At 46.1% G+C, this 22539-nt stretch overlaps 1 protein-coding gene across 5 annotated transcripts in view; it reads right to left on the bottom strand.

Annotated features, from left to right (window-relative positions):
• thoc5 (THO complex 5) overlaps positions 1 to 22539 on the bottom strand; it is a 122696-nt gene that overhangs the window by 15195 nt on the left and 84962 nt on the right. For 4 of the 5 annotated variants that reach the window (XM_070533760.1, XM_070533762.1, XM_070533761.1 and 1 more), the window contains exons 8-13: positions 22140 to 22217; positions 20052 to 20095; positions 18000 to 18102; positions 14036 to 14068; positions 10390 to 10495; positions 9148 to 9249 (exon numbers count right to left, since the gene is read on the bottom strand). In XM_070533760.1, the coding sequence (XP_070389861.1) occupies positions 9148 to 9249; positions 10390 to 10495; positions 14036 to 14068; positions 18000 to 18102; positions 20052 to 20095; positions 22140 to 22217 (466 nt within the window). The remainder of the gene's footprint in view (positions 1 to 9147; positions 9250 to 10389; positions 10496 to 14035; positions 14069 to 17999; positions 18103 to 20051; positions 20096 to 22139; positions 22218 to 22539) is intronic. The other variant, XM_070533759.1, reaches the window with a different exon arrangement.

Raw genomic sequence — 22539 nt, 5'->3', positions numbered from 1 at the left:
CCCAAAAGGCGCCTTTTAAAAGATGCGGGAAGATTGCTGCAGCAGCATCTCAGCTTGAGAAATCCAGTACAGTAAAACCTCGTTAAACCGTACCCGCTTAAACAGTAGTTTCGGTTTAAAAGTAGTAAAGTCAATTCCCCGACTCAGCGGCCATTGAACATAATGTATTTTGTATCCGCATAAACCGTACCAGCTTATTGCGTACGCATCGGTTAAAACGTAGTGTTTCCACTTTTCGTCGCGCGAACACGGCGGTGCGTCGTCTCCATCGGGCGGCCCGGCAGAACAACAAGCCTCAGAGATCGGTACAACGGCCTCCAAGCGCCCTGTGCGTTTGCACGTGAAGCCGCATCAACATCAACATCATTTCGACGCCGCATGGACGCCGTGCCGGAGAGCGTTGTGGCGTCGTGCAAGCGAGGACTCGGGTCATGCCGAAGCTAGGATAAAAAAAGACGCCGGGTGCTCAGCATAGAAGAAAAATTAGACATCGTCCGTGCTACCGAACGTGACACGAAGAAGTCGGCGCTGGCCCGCGATATGGATCTGCTGTTGACTATAGTGTGTGGCATTTGGAATGCGAAGTTGCTCGGCAGCGCTGCTGCGACCGCGAAGAGATGTCGGCTACGAGGTTCGACTTTTCACCATCGTTGCCGCTGTTGTTTCCGAAGTGTCAACTAGCGACAGTGATGAGGACGACACGGAAAGCGACAGCACGGGCTATTCAGGCCCGACAGTGGCAGAAGCTGCGCGTTACGTCAGCCTCATGAATGCGATCGTCGCAAGGAGAACAGGGGCGCGATAACGTAACTATTCCAAACGAAAAGTTTTCCGAACTCCGGCACCCGGCAATGAAAAAGGCGCCCCGGGACTTATGCAGCACTACTGCGCGCGTGCACGGAGAATACGTAACGCCAACGAGGAATCTGCCGTACGAGTGTTTGCCGAGAGGAGGGGGGCGGTAGTTCTGAACTTAGTGTCACACATTACTTCCCCCCTCTTCTTTAGCTTCTGGATTGGATTGGCGCGGCTCGCTACGTGCTTGCGCGCGCTTTTCCGAGCGCAGATTGGTGTGCGCCTGGTTTCTGCACTAGGCTGTTATGCGATCGCTTTTTCGAGCGCAGATTGATGTGAGCCTGGTTTCTGCACTAGGCTTTTGCACGATCGCCTGCTTTTTGCACTGGGTTTTCAAAGGGCGAAGTGAGCGTCGCTTACTGCGGAAGTGCAGCGCCGCGGGCCTACCGTGTATGGAAGCGCGCAGCAATGCCGCGAAACATTCATACAAAAGCAAAGGGTCAGAAAAGTGCGCTTTATTTTCCATTACTATGTCACACTGGGTAGCGCCGTGCGATCGCTTCTAATAAACGCAGAAACGAGTCCTTGCAGCGCATGTGCCCATTAATCGATGCCCACCATAGCCATATCAGGTGCGACTCGAGAAGCTGTAGTCACCCTGTAGCCGGCGGAGTCGAGGTAGCGCTTCACCTTCTGCCAGTAGCTTTCGATTTTCTGGGTGTTAGCGCCCGTGATTGGGTCTACAAAGTTCATGCTGTGGTTAACAGCCTCCCATTGCAAATTCAGTCTTGCTCCGTTAGCCCCCACCAAGTTCGGGATGCAGTTGTATGGGGCCCATTCATCACTGTGGATGGTGGTTCCCGGTTCAACGTTGGCTGCAATAATGGGGCCTAGCGTCGCCGCGTCTCGTCGGTCGACCTTGAATAGTCGGAGCTCCCCGGTGGTCACGCAGATCATGCCGAATACCCATGGTCCACGATCTGCAACGCCGCCGTAATTTTGGCGGCTCGGCGGAACGTTGTCGCCCGTCATCAGGCGGCCTCGATTGTATTTTCGCTTGCCGCGAAGGAGGCATTCATCAATTTGCACAATCCTCCCGGGGCCACTGAGTGGGGGTCGCGCCAGCAGCTCGTCCCGCACGACCTCACGAGCGTAGTTCCTCCAGTCGGCGATGACATGGTCCGACAGATTAAGCAAGTCGCCGGTCATCTCCTTCATGAGCCACGTGCCTATGTTTTCGCTCACGTAGTACGTGAGCCAAATCACTTGCCGCCTGCAGTAAGCGACGCTCACTTCGCCTTTTGAAAGCCCAGTGCAAAAAGCAGGCGATCGTGCAAAAGCCTAGTGCAGAAACCAGGCTCACATCAATCTGCGCTCGAAAAAGCGATCGCATAACAGCCTAGTGCAGGAACCAGGCGCACACCAATCTGCGCTCGGAAAAGCGCGCGCAAGCACGTAGCGAGCCGCGCCAATCCAATCCAGAAGCCAAAGAAGAGGGGGGAAGTAATGTGTGACACTAAGTTCAGAACTACCGGGGGGAGCTGGCTGAGAAGCTGGCACGCAGCTTCAGTAAGTTTGAGGCCGCTGTCGTCGTGCTAGGCCGCCGCGATATCAAACGAAAATAACATTTACGTCCCGCGAAGTGAATAAATACTGCATGTTTTTCCCCTTTCATCGCACTCTCTCTGAGCTCCGTTTTAGACAGATAAGTGGGCGATCTCATGCTATTTCGCTTAAACAGTACTACCGTTTAGTACGTACTTTTTCCGAGCTCCGGCCGACTACGGTTTAACGAGGTTTCACTGTATAAACACTGGGACGTGATTGCCACAAGTATTTCGCCACATACTTTCCACTGGCTTGCACGAGAAAACCGCATATCCGTCAGCCTTGCTTTCTTTACGCAAAGCTTGCCGACATCTTTCTCCAAGCCATCCAGGTGCTCCACGTAGTGAAGCGGAAGGCCCTTTGCGAAAACAAGCCCACGAGGAACTGAATTGTCTACAGGACCTCTTGCGGAGACAATGTTGAGGCAGTCTGCCCTACCGCGTAGTCGCTGCCGTCGTGGCCATCACTGTTTCTATTCGACGCAAGCGCGTTTGCGACGATCACCTCATTGGTTAAAAGCACTTCATTTCTAAATCTATAGCAGTGCGCTTTCTTTTCACTGGCCACGTCGTGCACTGCCCATGATCAGCTGGCGGAGCAGCCATCTTCCGTTTTGGCGGCAAGTCAAACAAGGCTGGGAAACATTGTGGCCAAGAACGACTTCAACGCAACGAACTAAGACAAGCATGAGCGACTTAATCCGTTAGCAGAATTGCGCAGTACGAACGTCATAGAATAAAGAACCAACAGTGAGGGACCAGCGAGCGCCCAGCGAGCAGTTACAAACAATCTGAGAGCAGTGCCATGTGGCACCGGCAGTGTTGTCAGTGCAGTTGGTGTGGCCCACTCGTGTCTCGGAGGGTTGCGCGATGCAGAGCTATGAACACAGCCCATTCGTGTTCAGAGGGGTGGAAGGGTGATGGGAGAGATGCGCGCGGGGCTGGCATGCATCTCTCATAAAGAGAAGCGCGTGGCGGCAGTTGGGGTGGTGGGCCATCGTGCAGAGGCTCACATTTAACTTTTTCTTTTCAAGGATTTCGCATTCCATTACCTTTCAGCACGGACAGCCAGACTTCATCCTTCGATAATACGGCACGGAAACATTGTACTAAGCGAGTTATTTCCTCATAGAAGATGCGCAAAAGTTGATGTTGCTACAGCTTTTCATTGTTCTAAGCGATATATTGTTAAAACCGGTACCGTTATAAGTGGGTTTGACAGTATATATATATATATATCCATATAGGCCCATTCACGAGCCCTAGTCTGGCCCGGGCCCATGGCTTCAATCCAGGGCCTGGTCTGGGCCCACTGAAATATGCTTCGGACAGCCTGGCCCAGCCCGCAGGCCAGGCCCAGGATTTCAGGTCCACCCGAGCCCATGCAATGCTCTACTACAAACAGTTGTTCTGACTGCATTCGCATCTGGCAGCTGCAGCAATTGCAGGAATGGGGCAAAACAATACAGTTAAAGCTTGATGATATAACAAAGTCGGTAAAATTGGCAATTTGCTTTGTTATATTGAAATTTCGTTGTACTGAAATTCGACCTTTTATGCAATAAAGTACAGTCACCGATCGATTTTTTATTTTTTTTCACGTGTTGGAAGAAGCCGCAGAATTTTCCGAATTGTCGGGCAATTGAAAAAAGCAAACTTGAATGAGAAAACAATTCATTTCGATGAATTTGGGAGTTGGCAACGAATGATGCGGTTTCATGCCATGTCGACGATATATTTAAATAGGTGTTATCAATTAAGCGAAGCCAGCCACGCTCGTGTGCACTCTGCCCCCACAGCTCATAGCATCGCCCGCAATGGGAAGCTTGAGATTACGCAATCTCCAATACTATACGCGCTGGAAGACAGCCTCCATGATGCCACGCTGTCTCGGCACCCCCACTCTTTGTACAGGTGCAAAAAGCATGGTGCACGGCTGCGTGTGCACTCAGCTGTGCTTACAGTCATGCGCAGCCACAGCCGAGATGTGCGCCGGATATCGAGACGTGCAAAAACTTAGCCCCCCCCCCCCCCTAGTGCCCTTGTGTGCGCTGGATTGCGTTACCAGAACCTCGCTCCCTTTCCCCTCTTTTCCTTTGTTTGCACAGGAAGGCGGCACTCGTAAAGCCAACTTCTTGTCTCACCCTCGCACAATTTCACTCGCACCTAAAGCACACAGTGCGTCAGGCACAAAAGGATCTTATCGCACTTGGACCTTATACGAAACATGATGCGGCTCGGCTTTGGCGGTCGCTCTTGTTGTGCAGCGCATAATTTAAGCGGTGCACTTACAAGCCGTCCCTAGTAATTCAATTAAATGACCATCTGCATCTGCGGAAGTTTCAATGTATTGTCTCGGCATTACCTTACGGTGGCAGTGAAATTTTGTTACACTGAAATCGCATACAAACACAACTCGTTATATTGAGGTTCTAAATACAGTAAAACCTCGTTAATTCAAACTCGGTTTATTCGAAATCCAGTGTAATTCGAAGGTTTTTGGCAGTCCCAACAGGTTGATTGCAAATTTTGCCGGATAATTTGAACAGCCAGCGTGCCCATATCCAGATATGATGTCAGTTTAAACCATGGCCTCTGCGATCAGCAAAAAAAAAAAAAAAAAAATAGTGTGCCAGTCTCTGAGGCCAGTATAGTTGCCAGATTGGCAGCCAGGCAGCTCTCTAAATCAACTTTCTGTTTCCGCTGAACGTTGTGCGCAGTGTTGTGGAGTGTAGCGGCAGTAACAGTGAACTGCTGTGCACAGTAAGCCGACTGGAGGACGCAACCTACGGTGCGGCTAACTACCGCGCCAAGCAGTCACACATCTATGACTACTGTATTTACACGATTGTAAGTTGACCACTTTCTTTAAATTTGAAGATCTGAAGTGGGGGGTCGACTTACAATCGAAACCGAAACATGGCACCGCCAAAAAAGAGAGACCAACGGGAGCTACAACGTAGTTAGAATTTATGTTTGCTCTATCGCCCTACCCATAGCTTTTCGCTATCCCGCATGCTTGTTCACTTTCCGGAAGGGTTTTTAAACATTTTTGAGAGTTTTACAGTGCACACAACACTCATGAGGGGGTGTCAATAGTTGATGGAAGCACCGCTGTTGTATTCGCGGCAGCACCCTCAGTACGGCGGCGCTTGTGGGGAGCATCGGTAGTTCACGGAAGAGCAGACACCACTCACAGGTTTTTCTTTGCCTGTCGCGCTTAGCTATCTCTATAGTTTAACGAAAGGCATTGGTTTGACGCATTCCACTTGACTGCCAGCTACGTGCTACTTCTACGCTTCCTCAGTCATCATGAGTGCTCCAAGCCCACTAATCAATCGGCACTCGTTCACAGCAGCATTCAAGAGGGCTGCCATCCTTTACGCCGAAGAAACAAATCACTGCGCAGCGGGCCGCAAGTTCGATGTTTCTGAACGGGTGGTGCGAGAGTGGCGATTGCAGCGAAGCGAAATTTTCACCTGTAAGGGCAAGTGAGGAATTTCCCACGTGCCGAAGTCTGGACGCTTTATGGAGCTGTAGGCTAAGCTTGCAGCGTACGTCGCTTAAATGCGCAATCGGTCCCTGCCAGTGAAGTCCGACATGGTCATGAAACAAGCCCAGATCTTCGCCTTTTAAGGACCTGCTCCGCTGTGAGTACGAGTGGCTGGCGGCAGAAGACGCCACCGGACGCCAACCGGACCTGTCAAAAGAGCCTCCCTGACGGGTGTGTGGTTGGGTGCATTCGACATGGGCTGCTGTTCCACAATATGTCGTGGTGCACTCGTTTGCCAAATGTGAAATTTTGCGGGACGACGACACACTGTGGGACCGTAGCAACGATGACGATGGCAGCACTAGTGAAGATGAGTAGTCCAGTGACCATGTCAGCTACTAATAAATTTTCATTATCGAATGCGCCCTCAAGTATGCTTTCCTTATTTTTTTTTTTTCCTGTCACACGATACGGGGGGGGGGGGGGGGGGTCGACTTACATTCGAGCCGCCTTACAATAGTCGGGGTGTCTACCAAGTTGACATTTCCAAATTCTCTGAGTTTTGCAGGTTTTCCCTGAGCACCTTTGCGAAATTCCCTGAATGAGCCAGAACTTTGTTTCATGTCAAGACAGGCTGACACCACGTTACCCGATGCTGTCACTCTCTAGTAAGCATGCTGAAACAAAAAAATTACTTAATCCAGTTTGAATAGTAAGGAGTAATATCTATTTTATTTAAAAAGAAAACAGAAGGAAGGTGTTAGTAAAATGCACAGCGAAAGGAATGGTTAAGCCCATTCCAAATTGAGTCGAACATTTTCAAATACGATACATAAGTAAATATTTTTTAATATCAGCTATTTCTATCAACTGATAGCAAGCTCATCTGTATGAGGTCCTGAACTTTGTCACAACTAAGGTTCTCTCTCAGCAGCTGGGAAGTCAACCTCAACTGTCCTGACATACTCTCAGCCCATACACAACATCTCAGTGTTGGGTTTCACTGCTTAAACAATTTATTTTAGTTTGGATGAGGGACACCTGTGTCTCAGCGTCAGCCATCACTTAGTTTTTTTAGCTCAAGCTACTTCAAAAAGGTGGCGGCACCCTTCCTTTCCCGTTAATTCCTCAGTGCGTCGGTCCTTTCTGTTCTCATCCTCCTTCTACCACGCTTTCACGACATGGATCATCTGAAGCATCCTCTTGGTCAGCTGTGCAGTCAACATTTGATTTTTCGGACTTCCGAGGGGCCGCAAAAAAAAAATGAAAAAAAAAACGGGCAGTCTGAAAAAAATTAATGCATGTCCTTAACTGCCTTTAAGGGCTAAAATTACCACAGGCACGTCTGAAAAAGCTCTGAAGGCCTGCCAGTACGCTTATTAGGTATATCAGGGCTTGTACTGTGACAGGAGACGGGGTGCACGTATGTGTAATTAAGGAATACATACTGTGTCCCGTGACAATTGCCCCCTTCCCACGCTTGTTATGCTTCACCGCCTAACACTAATGTACTGAGGCAAAGCTAACTTTCGGTGACTGGCATTACGCAACGCGCTGTGCTCTGCGAGCTTCAAAGCCAATCGCGAGGATTACAAAGGCGGAGTCGGTGCCATAGGTGATAGCGGCGAATTCTTTCAATGAAAAACACGGCACCGCACGGCAAGAAGCTTAATAGCGAACGTAGAAGCAGCTAGGCCTAACGTTGCCGCGGTGGTGGTTACGGCTGCCAGCGGATCTGCCTGCGAGAGTGCCGGTTCGAGGCGGCGAGATAATCAAAATTGCGACGGTGGCGGCTTTGATTAATACCATTTCAGACCTGCAGTCATGGCAATATACACTGACTATATGGAGTACGTGGTGGTGCCGCAAAACTGTGCAAATTATCCGGCATGTCCGAAAAATCGGGCGTCTAGAAAATCGGTCGTTAACTATTCTGGCAATACATCGTTCCGATGACACGGCGTCAATGACGATTCGTTTCGATTCCTCTGTTACTGGAGTCAGCATTAACACAACTTTCGTTCCCTTTCAATAAAGTTACAGCTAATTTTTTCTGATAGAAGCACAAATTCCCTGAGTTTTCCCTGAGTTTTTCCAGATTGTTCAAATTCCCTGAGAATTCCCGGTTTTCCCGGTTGGTAGACACCCTGAATAGTGTAAATACGGTACTTCAAGTGACCGTTTTTCAGGTGAAATAAAGCTGCAGTGTTGATACAGCCACATTTCGTACGTTTATTTCTCGTTTTTCGTCCAGTTTTGATAATTCAAAAACCCGGTTAGTTTGATGATTTTTCGCGGTCTGAAGGACTTAGAATTAACGAGGTTCTACTGTACATGGTGTTATATGGACAAGAGGTTATGAAACGTAAAATACTTCATTAAATCCACAATTTTGTTACATTGAAGTTCGTTATAACGAGGTTTAACTGTATATCATGGTGTCATGACACACCCACCTCCTGGGTGCTGAAACCAGAAGTGATTTGAAGAATTCAGTATATTATAGTAAACTATTTAGGGTGCTCAATGCTTGTCAGCATTATTCCTGGGCATAAATCTCCAGTTACAAAAAAAGAAAAATGAAGTGCTCCAAATATGATGTCATTGCTCCTTAATAAGCATGAGAAGGTGAACATAATCTTGGCCATCATGTCAGGTGAACGTTACATGGCTGAAGAGACGTACAGGGGTAGAGAGGATGCTGGAGAGGGGTTATGCCCCTCTCTATGGGCATCCCTTGACACACCTGTGCTGAAGACGCACAGATATATTAGTAGCACACTCTGTCCTAAGGCCTGGCAGGCTACGGCCAGACTCGCTGCACATGATCTAAACGGTGTAGAGTTACATGGGAGCAGCGAACTTACCAATTGCATCGCACCACATAATCCTCTGCCACCCTCAACTATGTTTCCCTTTCCTTGAAACCCAATCTGATATGGTAACAGACCACCAATTATCAGCTCTATACATCACATGACTTGCCTAACTGCCCTCCTCCCTTGGAATCTCAAATTAGAATATCAGCTGCCCACATTTTCTTTCTCACCTATAACACTGTCTTCCTGTCCCAAAACATTACATGCGTAGTTTTCTATTCAATCCCTCTTTGTGCAGCCCTTATCTCATTTTCAAATGCTTTTCTGAGCTCCAATGCACAGATTATGCACTTGAAGGATGCCATCCCACGCCATGACTATAAGATTATAAGGAGCAATGAGAAGTGAATGTGAAGCATTTATGACATCTCACCCATTTTTCTTGAGCTGAAAATGGTTGGCGGGGTTCGGAGAACAGAGGCCATTGTCATCACCAAACAAGTTGTCAAGAATCGTGGACGGGAACATAGCTGGGCTGGCAAGGAAGGGCAAAGAAACAACATGCATTGTAAGCACCTTCTTATTTTCAAACAGAAGATTACAGACAATATATATTTAGGATCATCCAGACAAAGGCGGAGACAAGTGAACACAGGACCAGGTTTTAATGCAAAGCATTCTTTGCCACAACATGATCTGGTGTTCTATATGTCAAATGCGATGGTGATAGGGAGTTCAATACACACGTAGCACAGCACCAAACCTTAGCATAGGATTTTAAAGAGGATGTTACAATTGTTCTATTAAGACAACGACTCGATATGACCATGTTTGGTATCTCTGGGATCGACTGTTATGGGCCAAAAATGGCACATTAACGTGCGCCACAGTGCGACTCCATTTCTAGGATATGTAGAAGTGCTTGTAACTCCCCTTTGCGGAAATGTTCATCGAATTCACTTATCTTACATAATGTAACAGTGACAATGTTGTCTGCAAGAGATGAACATTTCTTTAGAAGGGCCTATCTTTGTGGAATAGACTAAGGCACTACACAAAGAAAAAGATGGTTAAAAATAATGAGTTGCAATGGCAGCACAGTTAATAGAGAGTTATAGCTGAGTGGGCCCATCAGGCCAGTGTAGACACCACTGCGCATGTGTGGTATGCTGGGGCAGCCACTGTTTGTATGGAGTGCACTGCTTGCTCGCTGATATCCTCTCTACAGTGGAGCGCGCACAGTGGACAAGCATTTTCGCGAAGCGAATGGCAATTATGCGCACGAACAGCAGTGGCATCTCGTCAGCGTCATCTTCAGGCGTGGCGGCGCTGGTTTGCCTGTAGGCGAAAAGGCCTCGGAGATGTTTCAGCCCTGAAGAGGACCTCTGTATCCTGCGAGAGGCTTCAGCAATGAGGCTGTTTGGCGACGATTTGGAGTGGATGACTGCAATCAAGCACCTGAGGTGAGCGTACTCATCTTTTCCCAGCAACCCCAACCTTGTTCGACAGGTGGCGCAGCAAGGCGCTCCGCTTGACCAAGCGAGGGATCGCTGAGCTAAAGCTCTTCCTCTCGTGCGGCGCTCCGCTGCCATCTCTGCACGCCTGATGGGCCCGTTAGCCCGTAAACCCGCTTAGCTATAACTCTCTGATATGGCACTCAAAAAAAAAAGCCTACCTTGCAGAGACACCACTTGAGACACCATGAGGTTCGGTGACCTTGGCCGTGACGGTGACAATGTGCAGGGGGATGATGTATGTAAACGTAATCTGCAGTTTGTACCCTGGAACACACAAAGTCAATCGACCAAATCAATCAACCAAATCAATCGACGAATTCTTAGTACATCAATAAGCAGTATATATGTATAAGGTCAAAGGCGAGCACAAGCATTGACCCAGAAAAAGAGGACCGAAGGACAGCAAGCAGCCTTGAAGTATGAATGAAAGAAACAAAGATGATTTGTCTCTTTAGCAGTGAATTACAAATCAAGTGCTAATCGGTGAGACTAATTGACGCAGTAAGCTCTGAGCTTTGAAAAACACAATTCACACCGCATTTATTGTGAAAAGTCATCTCAAATATGTGAACTGACAAAGTCCATTTGCATGTAATGAAAAGCAGGTATAGAGGGTACAGTCGCCGACTGATTTTTCGGACTTCAAAAATTCGGACATGCTCGATTATTCAGTCTGCTTCGCAGCACCGCCATTCTCCCGTAGACCATAATGTATATCAATGCCGAAAGTTCAGACACCTTGCAACCTCTTGTCTGATTTTTTGGACACACCTCGAGCCAACTCGATCAAAAGCACCATGCACCGACTCTGACCGGTGCATGGTTCGACTTGCTGAACGACATTTTTGTTTTGAACGGAGCCTCCTTGCTGCCCCACGAAGTGGCGCTACTGGAAATCTCTGCTCATCATCATCGTTTCTGCCTGGTTTGATAGAGTTGCTACAGCAGTTCTGGTCTCAGCTTAGTAAGCCATGTTAAGAAAATGTAGCACCTAATTTGTTTGTTTCTTCGTGCACAACGCTGTGAGTAGGCCACATTTCTTGTTTGTGTGACTGGTGTCAGCGTGACGGCGTGGTGGTGTTTGCTTGGTGTGCTGTCGAGGTTGCGGTGATCCAACGCGGCATGCCGAAACATCGCGTCAATTGTGTAATGACGTCAACTGTGCCCACGCAGATTGCGCTGGGGTATGCCGGCAAGCGGGTGCCAGGAGGCCTAGGATTTGTCGCCTTCTGATGTCTCCCCACTGGTGCCGAAAATGTTCTGCGGAGACCTGCACAGCGGTTGCATTGCGATTCTGGACGCCATCTCATTTGACAGTTTCACAGGTGCTAACACTGCTGTACTGACATGCGCAGAACTCGACGACGGCGAGATCATTCGTCAGGTTTCTGCTGCACCGCCGGACGAAGACTCCAAGTCGGAAGATGGCGCACCATGTGCTACACTGCCATCGCATGCGGAGCGTGTACAAGCAGTGACTGTGCTTTCAGCCGCCTATAGTGACCGTAAGACCCTCTCCGAGATTCAGGCTTACCTGATTGCGCGTAAGGAGAACAGTGTGCAACGGCGCATTCACGATTTCTTCAAGCTTACTGCCGAGCCCGAATAAGTGCGTGGAAATAAAGGATTTTTTTCTTTTTTTTCCTTAATCTGCTTTTTTGGACACCTGTTTATTCGGACATTTCCGAGTCCCCGTGAGGTCCGAATAAACAGTCGGCGACTGTACATCCTTGAAACCAACAAGCTACATAGATGTACTGTTCTGCTTCAACTGAGACTATGTAGTCTCTAATCTCACCACTGCATTTTACTTCCTGCAGCACCCATTCCACCGCTTCAATGGATCCCTAATTCTGTGCGTTCTACAATTTGCCCCGACTCCCCTTTTCTCCTCAGCTAGAATATCTATCCATGCTTTATCTTTCATTCACATCCTCTTGAAATCTGAAGACAGCTCAGGCACATAACAGCTTTTCAAGTTGGTTCTTATTACCTGTTACGTTACGAACACAGAAAAGCTAGCTTTAGTTCATATGTCATGGTTAGATAAGTAAAGCATCATCACCATTGTATATGAAGAAAGTGACTGTCTCCTTGCATTTGATATAGTGAAAAAATGCTTTCCTTTGCCGGAAGACTGAGTAGGAAGATGCAACATTGTGTGCTCAGTTGCCATGTTGCTGCTGCTGCTAAGCTGCATCTGGAACTTTCCTCTCATCCCAAATTGTTCTAAAGGCACTTCAAGGTTACTTCTTGTCATCCGTGGCGACCCAAATTAGTGCCAATTTTCCTGACAGCTCAGGGAGAGTAAGTTACTGAGCGACTTCCATACAGTTCCACATTCAACTAATTTCATATCCGGAAAAAACATTTTACATGATTGCTTACAAGTTTACTTTAAAAAGCCCCGAACCGAATGGGCAATAAAGTTGAACCGAAGTTGCATCTCACAAAAAAAAATACCTTCGTAATATCTGGTAGGTGTTACAAACATATTTCAGCACACTGTACAGTGGTGAGACAATTTTTCACTTGTTGCGCTATATAAGATAACACATTACAGGGAGGTTTGACTGTATAGTGTGCAAGGGATCTCAGAAGGACATGATTGTCTATCTATAAGTGTGGTGCACTTCCTCCTCCTCAGCTAGAATATCTATGCACATTTGATCTTCCATCCTCTTGCTACCTCGTTTAATGTCATGCCTGCCATTTTCTGTTTTATTGCTTGTTGCAAGGTCCATAGCTTACTGCTAAACTTCTATGTTATCCTCCTTAATCCTTTGAGGGTAAATGACGCAAATATACGGCGTCGCGAACAAGTCAGAAAATGGTCGATGATGTATATTTACGGCGTCGGCTGTACGTTTAAAAAGCGCAATAATCTCGTAACTTTTTCTTTTTTGTCATGTGCTGCCACTATGTGGGAATGCAGGGAATTTTTTTCGCGCGTCTCCCTCTCTTGGTTGTCGTTGCATGGTTTGTTTTAGCGCTAGTTTGCTCCCGCACGTCTATATACTATCGTTCGCACATTGGCGCGTGCGTGGGTGGGTGGCAGTTCGGATTTTGTTTCGCGGGCGGTTTCGGCTTCTTGCGCTTGCAAAACTGATGGCTATCTCGTTACTAATCGCTCAAATGGCAACCGTCTCTTTCTCGCTCGTTTATGCTCACAGCAGTGCGCATAGGATGGATGCAGCCATGCATGCGTTTCTGTTGCATTTTTTTTTTTTGGCACTCGCAAAAACGCCTCTGGTTGGCGATAAGATGAAGATTAGCGGAAGTCTGTCACACGCCGTGCTTTTTTGACAAGCACAAACCACACAGTTTTCTTGAGTGCGTGCACCTATGCAGTTTTATTACGCTGTGGATGTACATATTCGACATTAGTGCAAGAGCAGGAAAATTTGAGTCTTGCGAAATATTCTCGTGTGCGCACAGGCAAGGCTTGAACTATGTGTATAAAAATGCATCAAATTTTTAATTCTTATATGTTTATTTCCTTTTTATTGTTGTTATTCATGAATGAAGAGTACATATTTACCAATGCAAATTATTTTTTTCTCACTTTACGGTCACCCTAGAAAAATTGCGGTAAATTTTCTTTGAAGTAAGTCCCTAAGCAGAATTGCAATCTGCAATAAAAAAAAAAAAAACGACTCTGGGCAGTCGCATATGGCGAAAAAAATCGACCCTGAAAGGGTTAAAAGGCACAGTAATGTAGTCTCTGCAATCTGCTTGTACAATCCTATAATCGTTAAGCTTAAGAAATAAGGAAAACTGAGACTAGTCATAAAAACAACTTACTTTGCAGTGAAAAATGTGACGGTTGGTTATTGTCTGTGGCACAGCAAAAAAACAAAAACAAAAAACAAAAACGAAATACACTTAGTGGGTAGCCACAATATAGCAACAAGCAGCAACGTTTTTCCCCTCACCACATCCTCATCTTTTCAGCCACACAATGTAACAAGTATGCGCATGTCCAGAGTAAAGACTCTGAGTGCCCAAGTATATTAGAAAAGGAATGCTGCTGAAGCAATTAATTCCCTGTGACAGCACGAATGAGACTGAAACACCGAGGGAAAGCAGATGTTTTACAATGTTCCAAGTGGGCATGTTTCAAACTGACTGAGCTGAAGGCCTTTGAAATCCTCAAATATTATGGAACTCAAATGGGCTGCATTGCTTTTATTAGGTGAGCCCAACGGCCATGAAAATATTTCCATAATATACTTAACCCCGAGCACCTGTGGCGTCACCGGTGCAAGCGAAAATTTTGCATCCCAGAAAGTGACCTGCCTGGACCATTATTCTAAATTTTTACAATTTGCTACAAGCTTTGCAGTTGACCCGCTGAAGTAATATATAATTTCTAGTTATGCTACTGTCGTATCTGCACATGTTTCACTGACTGTTGTTTGTTTACTTTAAATGCTCTGGCAGCACCGTTGACTGCCCTGTTACTCTTATGGCATGAAACATTTCATTGTTGATGTTTCATTGTTGACGTAAAAAAAAAATTCATACTTTTTATGACACAAATAGTCTCTTAGTATTCACCTATTCTCTTGAGTGCATATTTTACGCTGCACAAGCGTAAACAAACTATTTGCTATTGACGAATGTGTCTATGCTTGTTGCTCCAAGTCCTTCAAGATTTCAACATATAGTTAAACCTCGATATAACGAAGCAGGTAAAATCAGCAATTGCTTCGTTATATCGAAATTTTGTTGTATTGAAATTTGACATTTTATGCAAATAAGCAAAGTTGCTTGTGGATTGATTTTTCTTACACGGTAAGGGGCTGCAGAATTTTCTTAATTATTGGGCAATCGAAAAAAGCAAATTTGAATGAGAAAACGGCTTGTTTTCATGAATATGGGAGTCGGCAACGAATGATACGGTTTCAGGCCACGTCGACGACATCTTTATATAGGTGACGCCAGCCATGCTTTCGCGTGCACTCCGCCCCAGCAGCTTATAGCGTCGCCCGCAATGGGACGACGCTATCACGAAAAGTGCTGGCAGAGGTAAGTGAATGCTTCGTCTGCCGCTTGCTCCAACGGGTCATTGAAACTCGACATTATGCAACCTTCAATAATACATGCACGAGAAGACAGCTTACATGATGCCACACCGTCTCCGCACGCCCACTCTTTGCACAGGTGGCAGATTACCTCTAAAGCAGGGTGCGTGGTGGTGTATGCGACGCGCAAAGCCATGCACAGCTGCGGCTGAGATGCACACTGACCACTCTGACAGTACTTCGTAAACGAATGGTGGCCCAAGCCTAGATTAACTAACCACTTCGCTAGGCCATCCTTTCACACATGCAATTTTCCAGAACTCTAAGAACATGTGACGCAACTTGTTGCCACTTGTCTAGCATGTAAAAAAAAAATTTATCGTTTGGATGTGCTTTCGTAACCAGAGTGAGAGCGGTGCATAGCAGTGGTAACGCAATGCACAGACTGCCATCTTGCGGTAGCAATAGCAATGACACTGGCTAGGCTGGCTTTGACAGTAGGCTGTTGCGAACACAGTTTTCGTTTCGTATCAGACTGCACCATCCACGCAATGTTTAGACAAATCTTCTTAAGAAAGGCAATCATTAGAGTCAGCTAACTGCGGTAAAAATTAATTGTGAGTGACCCAGGGTTCGTACAAAACATTTGACTAAAATTCAAGGACAATTCAAGGATTTCAAAGATGTCGAAGGCCAAAATTAAAGGCGGGAGAAACAATCCTAAATCTTACACATACACTGAAAAACAGTTAAATCTTTTTCTTAGCTGCAAAACCAGCTGCTGAGTTGGCCACATGCTTCAAGCTCTTTCGGTCACTTTGTAATGATGTAAACACATCCTGGCATGAGGGTTTGTAGTGTCTCACTCCAGCCAAAGATGTGTTAAAGCCAAATAGCTGAAACTAACTTTACAATGGACATTTCTAAAGCCTAAGGGCTCAAACATGGAGTCGTGATGAATGCAGTGTAAACCAAAGTTTTTTTGTTTGTTAGTAGCAAAACAAGACAATGGTGGCATGGCTTGATTGTTTGAGCTGACATTGCCTAGCTCCACGTTAGCAATGGTGATTTAAATAAGCTTGTCGTTGGTGGCTGTGGACATGCTACATTACAATCCTTTATTAACACTCGAAATAAGATATCAAGGATTCTTTTCCAATAGACAAAGTCTATGGCATAGCGCTGACATGGAGTTTGTTAATTTGAATGTTCAAAACTGGCAACTCGGCCTGTTTCCAGGGAAATCATGGAGCACATTTATTTTCAAGAAGTTTTAAGGGCCTTTGAATTTATTTTTCCACATTCAAGGGTTTTCACGGATTTCAAGGCGGTGCATTAACCTTGGTTGCCGTTTATGCTTTCAAATATTCATGGGGTAGGCCGAAAATAGGCATTTTCAACAGGTTATTTGTGTGCAATGCATTGACTGTACCCTAAGGGCTGCCAAGACGGATTCTGCCACTACTGTAGTCACCACTGTTATAACCATTGCGGTCAGTCCAGGTGTGATAACCAGCCAAGTTCTAATTATTCGGTGAAGGCTAATTTCAGGATCAAAATAATGAAACGTTTGTCCCATACAAGTTCACTGGCACCAGCCGGGACCTTCGGTCGGGATCGAATGAATCAAAATATCGAATTAACTGGAGCGAGAACTGCCGCAAGTCTGTTGTATTAGAAAAGCATTCTATGCATCAAACAACATAAGTTGGCAGATGATATCAGAAACTCGTGCATAACGATTACATATTTGTGCATGCAACATTCAAGGGCACCATCTCTATTGATCAGTAAGGTTGAACCCGTTTGCAATGAACTCGACAGTTACGTGAGCGGTAGTCATTATATCAGCAGTTTTATATGTAGACTTGCCCTTGAAAACGCGCACACATGCCTTGAAAGCATGGTCACCCTAGTAACTTTTCTTGTGACGGTCACATTTTTTGTTGCAGTTGGACTGGAGTGGGGAGAGTTCATGGGGGTGGTGGGGGCACTGCCTTGCATGCCCAGTTCAGTGGTGCTTCCGTGCTTCAGAACTTCGCATGCGCCCTCCTTGTACCACGACTGGATTTGAAGTGTTTGTTGTAACAGTTTGGTGCCTTTGAAAATGTTCGTTATATATCTGGACGCAGTTTCAATAGGAAGGGTTGGGAAATCATTAATGCACTTATATGTGGTAGTTATAACTGATAATTCGTTATATCTGGAATTGCTGTAAGTTAATTGGACTCAGTATACCAAGTTTCAAAACGCCCTACCGTAAAATTCCAAGCAAGCATCCCCATCCGTGCAATGGCCCCCCATCGCCAACTTCGCTGCTAATGTCAAATTTCCACGCCGTTCCAGGAAGAGAGTGAATTTGAGAGTGAAGAACAGCATTAATCTTTGGCTTAATAAAGTTCATGTTAAATGAAATTTTACATCCATGTCCACTGCGTTTGTTTTTTTCTGGTGGGAAACTTCTGTATTGGCATCTTGAATTTTGGTGCTGTTCCAGAATAGCCCCCCCCCCCCCTTTGCTGGTAATTGCAACTTGCTTGGTGGGGGGGGGGGGGGGGGAGGGTGCTTGCTCAGAATTTCACGGTAGTTTGATAGAAGCAATCTTTCTGTACAGTAACATTTTAGCTGTCACCCTGCTTAGCACGATGCTTCCATTGACACTGTGGTTCCCTAAGCACTGCACCCTTGATCACACCACACAGAATGAAGCATGAGCAGATCCAGGTGACTTTCTCACTAACCTTTGTGCAGGAGTGTGAGCACCACGGTGAGTGGATGTTTTTGCAGACACTTGGCCACGTTGGATGTGCCAGTTCCACTGCGGGTCAGCCTCCTATGTCGCTTCTGCGCAGGAGCAGGCATAAGTCGATTTGTAATGGCGGCAAGTTTGCAGTAGCAAAACACCGCTTTTATTTCGCTGTTCCCATAAAAAATGAGCAAAAAAAAAGAGGAAGGGGCTGAAAGAGCAGCCTGGCTGGCCTTCCCCAGAGTGAAAAGGAAACTAACAACATGGCAAATAACTAATTACTTTAGTACTACTACTTCCAAAAGTATATAATGAGAAACGAACAAACAAAGACACCAAGGAAAACATAGGGCAAATTACTTGTACTTACTAAATGAATTAAATAAATGATAAATTAATGGCAATGAAAGTGGATGAAAAAACAACTTGCCCCAGGTGGGAAACGATCCCACGTCTTCGCAATATACATGCGACGCTAATGCGAAGATGTGGGATCATTCCCACCTGCGGCAAGTTGTTTTTTCATCCACACTCATTGCGATTTTTTAATAATTTTTTTAAAATTCAATTAGTAAGTACAAGTAATTTCCCATATGTTTTCCTAGGTGTCTTTGTTTGTTGGCTTTTCATGATATGATTAATAAAAATCTGGCCACTCGGTTAACCCCCTTTCTTCTCGTACTTCTAAAAGTGTAATTTGGAAACACACAAAATTGGGGAAGAAAGTCAGTGTGATAGACAATAGTTTTCTTCCGACAATAGAGAGTTTTAGCATGTCCAGTATTCATGTAAAAGCAGGCGGGCTGGGCGTTTTACTGGAGGGGCAGAGATGCAAGCGCACATGGCCTGCGCGGTGCCAGCCACCTGGTGGGGCAGAGCTCAACTAGACAAACATAGCTAATACTGCAGTATCCAATGTATATTATACTTTGGTGCTGGTGTAAATTTTTGGCAGCGATTACTGCAATATTAGCTGTGTTTGTCTGGTTGAGGCCTGCTCCACCGGGTGGCTGCACTGTGCAAGCCACTCGTGTTTACGCCTCCGCTCTTCCTGTAAAATGCCCAGCCCTCCTGCGTTTACGTGAATACCAGACAACCTAAAACCCTCTAATAGTTACAAGGACCAGGAGCTGGTGAATACACCGTCTTTCTCCGTAGGTACAGTAAGATGCACAAACAGCTGACTCATGACAAATAAAGCTTGGTTAAGAGGTCGCTATCACTATGTGCAGAGCACGCGTGCATATGTCTTGCTGGCATGACCATACCAGCTCTCCTGACTGCCTATTAGCTACACTCAGAATCGAGGCAACCTTGAGCAGAATTGTGAGGCAAGGAACAATTGTGCCAGTGGACTATTTATTCGTGAGGCCGAGGGGGCAAATTTCAGTACAGTTGTAGTGCTTATACTGAACGCGCTCCATTGCCAAAACTTTGTGAATGAAAGGAGGGAAAGTGTGAAAGGCTGCAGGGTACCACGGCACCATAATGGTCACCCGAGTCACAAGCACAGCGAAAACGGCATCAATTAAAACAAAAGACAAGTTCTGACTTCGGTCAACTTGTTTTCGGCCTGGATCAAGACGTTAAGGCACACGTCACAGGATTTCAAATATTTTCTTTAAGATGGTAAATTCTACAGTTTGAAAGTAATGCGAGGATCAAGTTGAAGCAATGAAAATCATTAAAGAAACTAGAGTTATAATAGAGTAAATATGGTATTTCATGATCCCTTCAAGTTCAATATATCCGAGATCAACTGTGTATGCATTTGGTCTCGCAAAATGCATGATCTCACACCCAGCATCTGGTACTGCAGAGGTGAACCATACAGTGATGAACACCTCATCGAAAAATCAATGAGTAGGACTTTGTTTTCCAAAAGACACTGGCCACATGCTGTTGTGTATTCTCTTTGGACAACAACATATTGTCAGAATGGCAGGTTTCTCTGTATTAAGCACCCCATCTTATATTCTCAGTCCAAAAACGTTATGCATGAAAATCCCTACAACTGGTCAGAGCACACTGACAACAGCTTACTCACCCCAGCATTTGATTCCTCCTGGTCCGATTCCCCGCTGTCCTCCTCTATTGTGAGGAAGATTGTCATGGAAAAAGAAAGAAGATGCCTCCAATTTCTGTCACCACATCAAAGTGCAAACTGAAGCACCATAAGGCACATGGGATATTGACAAGTGACACACAAGAGATGTTGTACAGAAATAACTGCCGAGCCATGGCGGACATTTGTTCTACTGCAAGCTATCTTGACTACTGAGATGGTTTCTTATTTATTTATTATTTACGACAAACAGCTCCTTTACTGCATTTTAACAGTGCAGAAGACGCAGACGACAAGGAAGAAAGACAACAGGATGGGCTCTCCAAATACAATGCGAGATGAATCTGCACATAATAGATGTGGCAAGCTGCACCACAAGGCGACTGAGCTTGACAAGAAAGCAGAAAAAAAAAAAAAAATTGGCCGACGATTACGCTTCTTGGTAATGCGATCTTTGAGCGCAGCTGCTGCCTTATTTCAACAACAGGCAACCACATACAGAACACGCAGTGCCAAATGGAGGCGGTTCAGCATTTCGGATTGGGCAGCACGTCGCGATCCACCGCTATCAAGCTAGCACTCCGGCAACACGCCATCTTATAGTGGGTCAATGCCGCGGAGATGGGGAGGGAGACTAACAATCATTATTTAATGTTTCTTCTTCGCAAACGGGGAAGCGAGAGACATGGCTGAGAGTCGTACAGCCACAGGACGCAGAGATGGAGGAGCGGAGAGCCGTGGCTCACGAGCGAGGCGGCAAGGAGAGCCCGCTGCGGCAGTACCGTGACGGCGGGAGAGGGGGCGGCGAGGGCGGAGTGGGCAGTAGCAGCTAGAGACACTGCAACAACGCTGCACTAAGGAAGAGGCCAAGAGGGTAGGCAGGAACACGCAATCCGACTTTGGAGGACAAAGGAAGAGCAAGACTAGCGCCACGCGTGAGAGATGGCAGTAGGAGAGCGCGCAGTTAGAGCAGCATGGGGATGATGACCTTGGTTATGGCAAGGCCGATGGCAAGGTCAACGGCAATGCAAAACGTGGGAGCGGGCGCCAAACAGCTGCGCTGTAAGTGTCCAAGGTGGAACACAGGCTTGGAGGGGGACGAGTGTCTGCTAGGAAACACGGAGGGCACAATGAAAGACAGAGGTGCCGATGCTGCAGCCGGGCAGCCTTCCCGGCCCAAATGCAGGTGCACTGTACATGCACAGCTGGAAGCTCTGGAATATGGATCACAGTCATATTGCAATTACCCCTGTCGCTATTTGTATAAAAGGTCGAATTTCAATACAACAAAGCAAACTGCCACTTTGTTAGGTTGAAGTTTAACTACAATGAGGTTTACAGTGCAATGAGCATGATATTACCATGATGGCATATTTCTGTTTTGTCAACAGTGCAGACAAGAGAGAGATGCGCTGCGTTTTCCTCCCTCATGTGTGCATGTGTGAGTTGTGAGAGAAAAATGTGGGAACTGTGCCTAGGTACTATGGACCCGGGTGGATATGTGCTTCTTTGTCTCTAGATGAGCTGCACTGTACACGACCGCGGATATATACTCAGGAATAAGCTTCCCCCTTCGTTCCTATTTTGTTGCGTATTGGTCACGACCCACCTGCGGCAAGTTGTTTGTTCATCCACTTTAATTTCCATTTATTTATCGTTTCTTTATATCGTTTATTAAGCACAAGTAATTTCCCCTATGTTGTCCTTGGTGTCAGTGTTTGTTGGCTTCTTATGATATAAATTGCAATATGTATCATAATTAGTTAAAATTTTAATTAGTATTTTTTTATGTGATTGTGCATTTAAATTTCTTGGGCAAGTAATCTCTGCCTCTTCGAGTAGACCATCCAATTGTACTATGTGCCACAGGCAATTTTGAAAAATTTTTTCGAAGTCTTCGCTGAAACGCCCTGTATATATGTGCAAATGCGGTATCCACAACAAATTGCAATCAATATATCACTGCTATAAGACTTTCAACACATCACTAATATACGGCAGCTGAAGATCACCAATAAAGAAAAGCAAACTTTCCCAGTGGTTTCACGGATTCCTCATGCACATACATACCTCGATTTTCTTGCGTCATTTCGAGGAGCGCCTTGGACTCCTCCACGCTGCCTTCCATGCCAACCTCGAAACAATCACCTGCATGGGGTATGCCACAAAATTCGCTCGGGTGAGGAAAAAGAATGCAATGGACATTACAAACTGCAATGATACTCCAGGCAATACCAGCACCAGTTCAATGACTGTTTAAGCAAGACATTTCCTGCAATAAAGTGAAATCCTTATTTAAGGGGTAGGAAGACCTACTGTGGTGGTGTAGTGGCTTCAGCATTGCGCTGCTAACCGGAGGGCACGGGCCCAAATCCCGGCTGCAACAGAACGCCTGTGTACTATGCATTGGGTGCATGTCAAAGAACCACAGGTGGCCAAAACTAATCCGGAGTTCATCGCTATGGCATGC

The sequence above is a fragment of the Dermacentor albipictus genome, chromosome 2 (assembly GCF_038994185.2).
Source record: "Dermacentor albipictus isolate Rhodes 1998 colony chromosome 2, USDA_Dalb.pri_finalv2, whole genome shotgun sequence".
In the NCBI taxonomy this organism is placed as follows: Eukaryota; Metazoa; Arthropoda; class Arachnida; order Ixodida; family Ixodidae; genus Dermacentor; species Dermacentor albipictus.
Note: the sequence above shows the minus strand (reverse complement) of the source record. Positions and strands in the feature narration are given on the sequence as shown.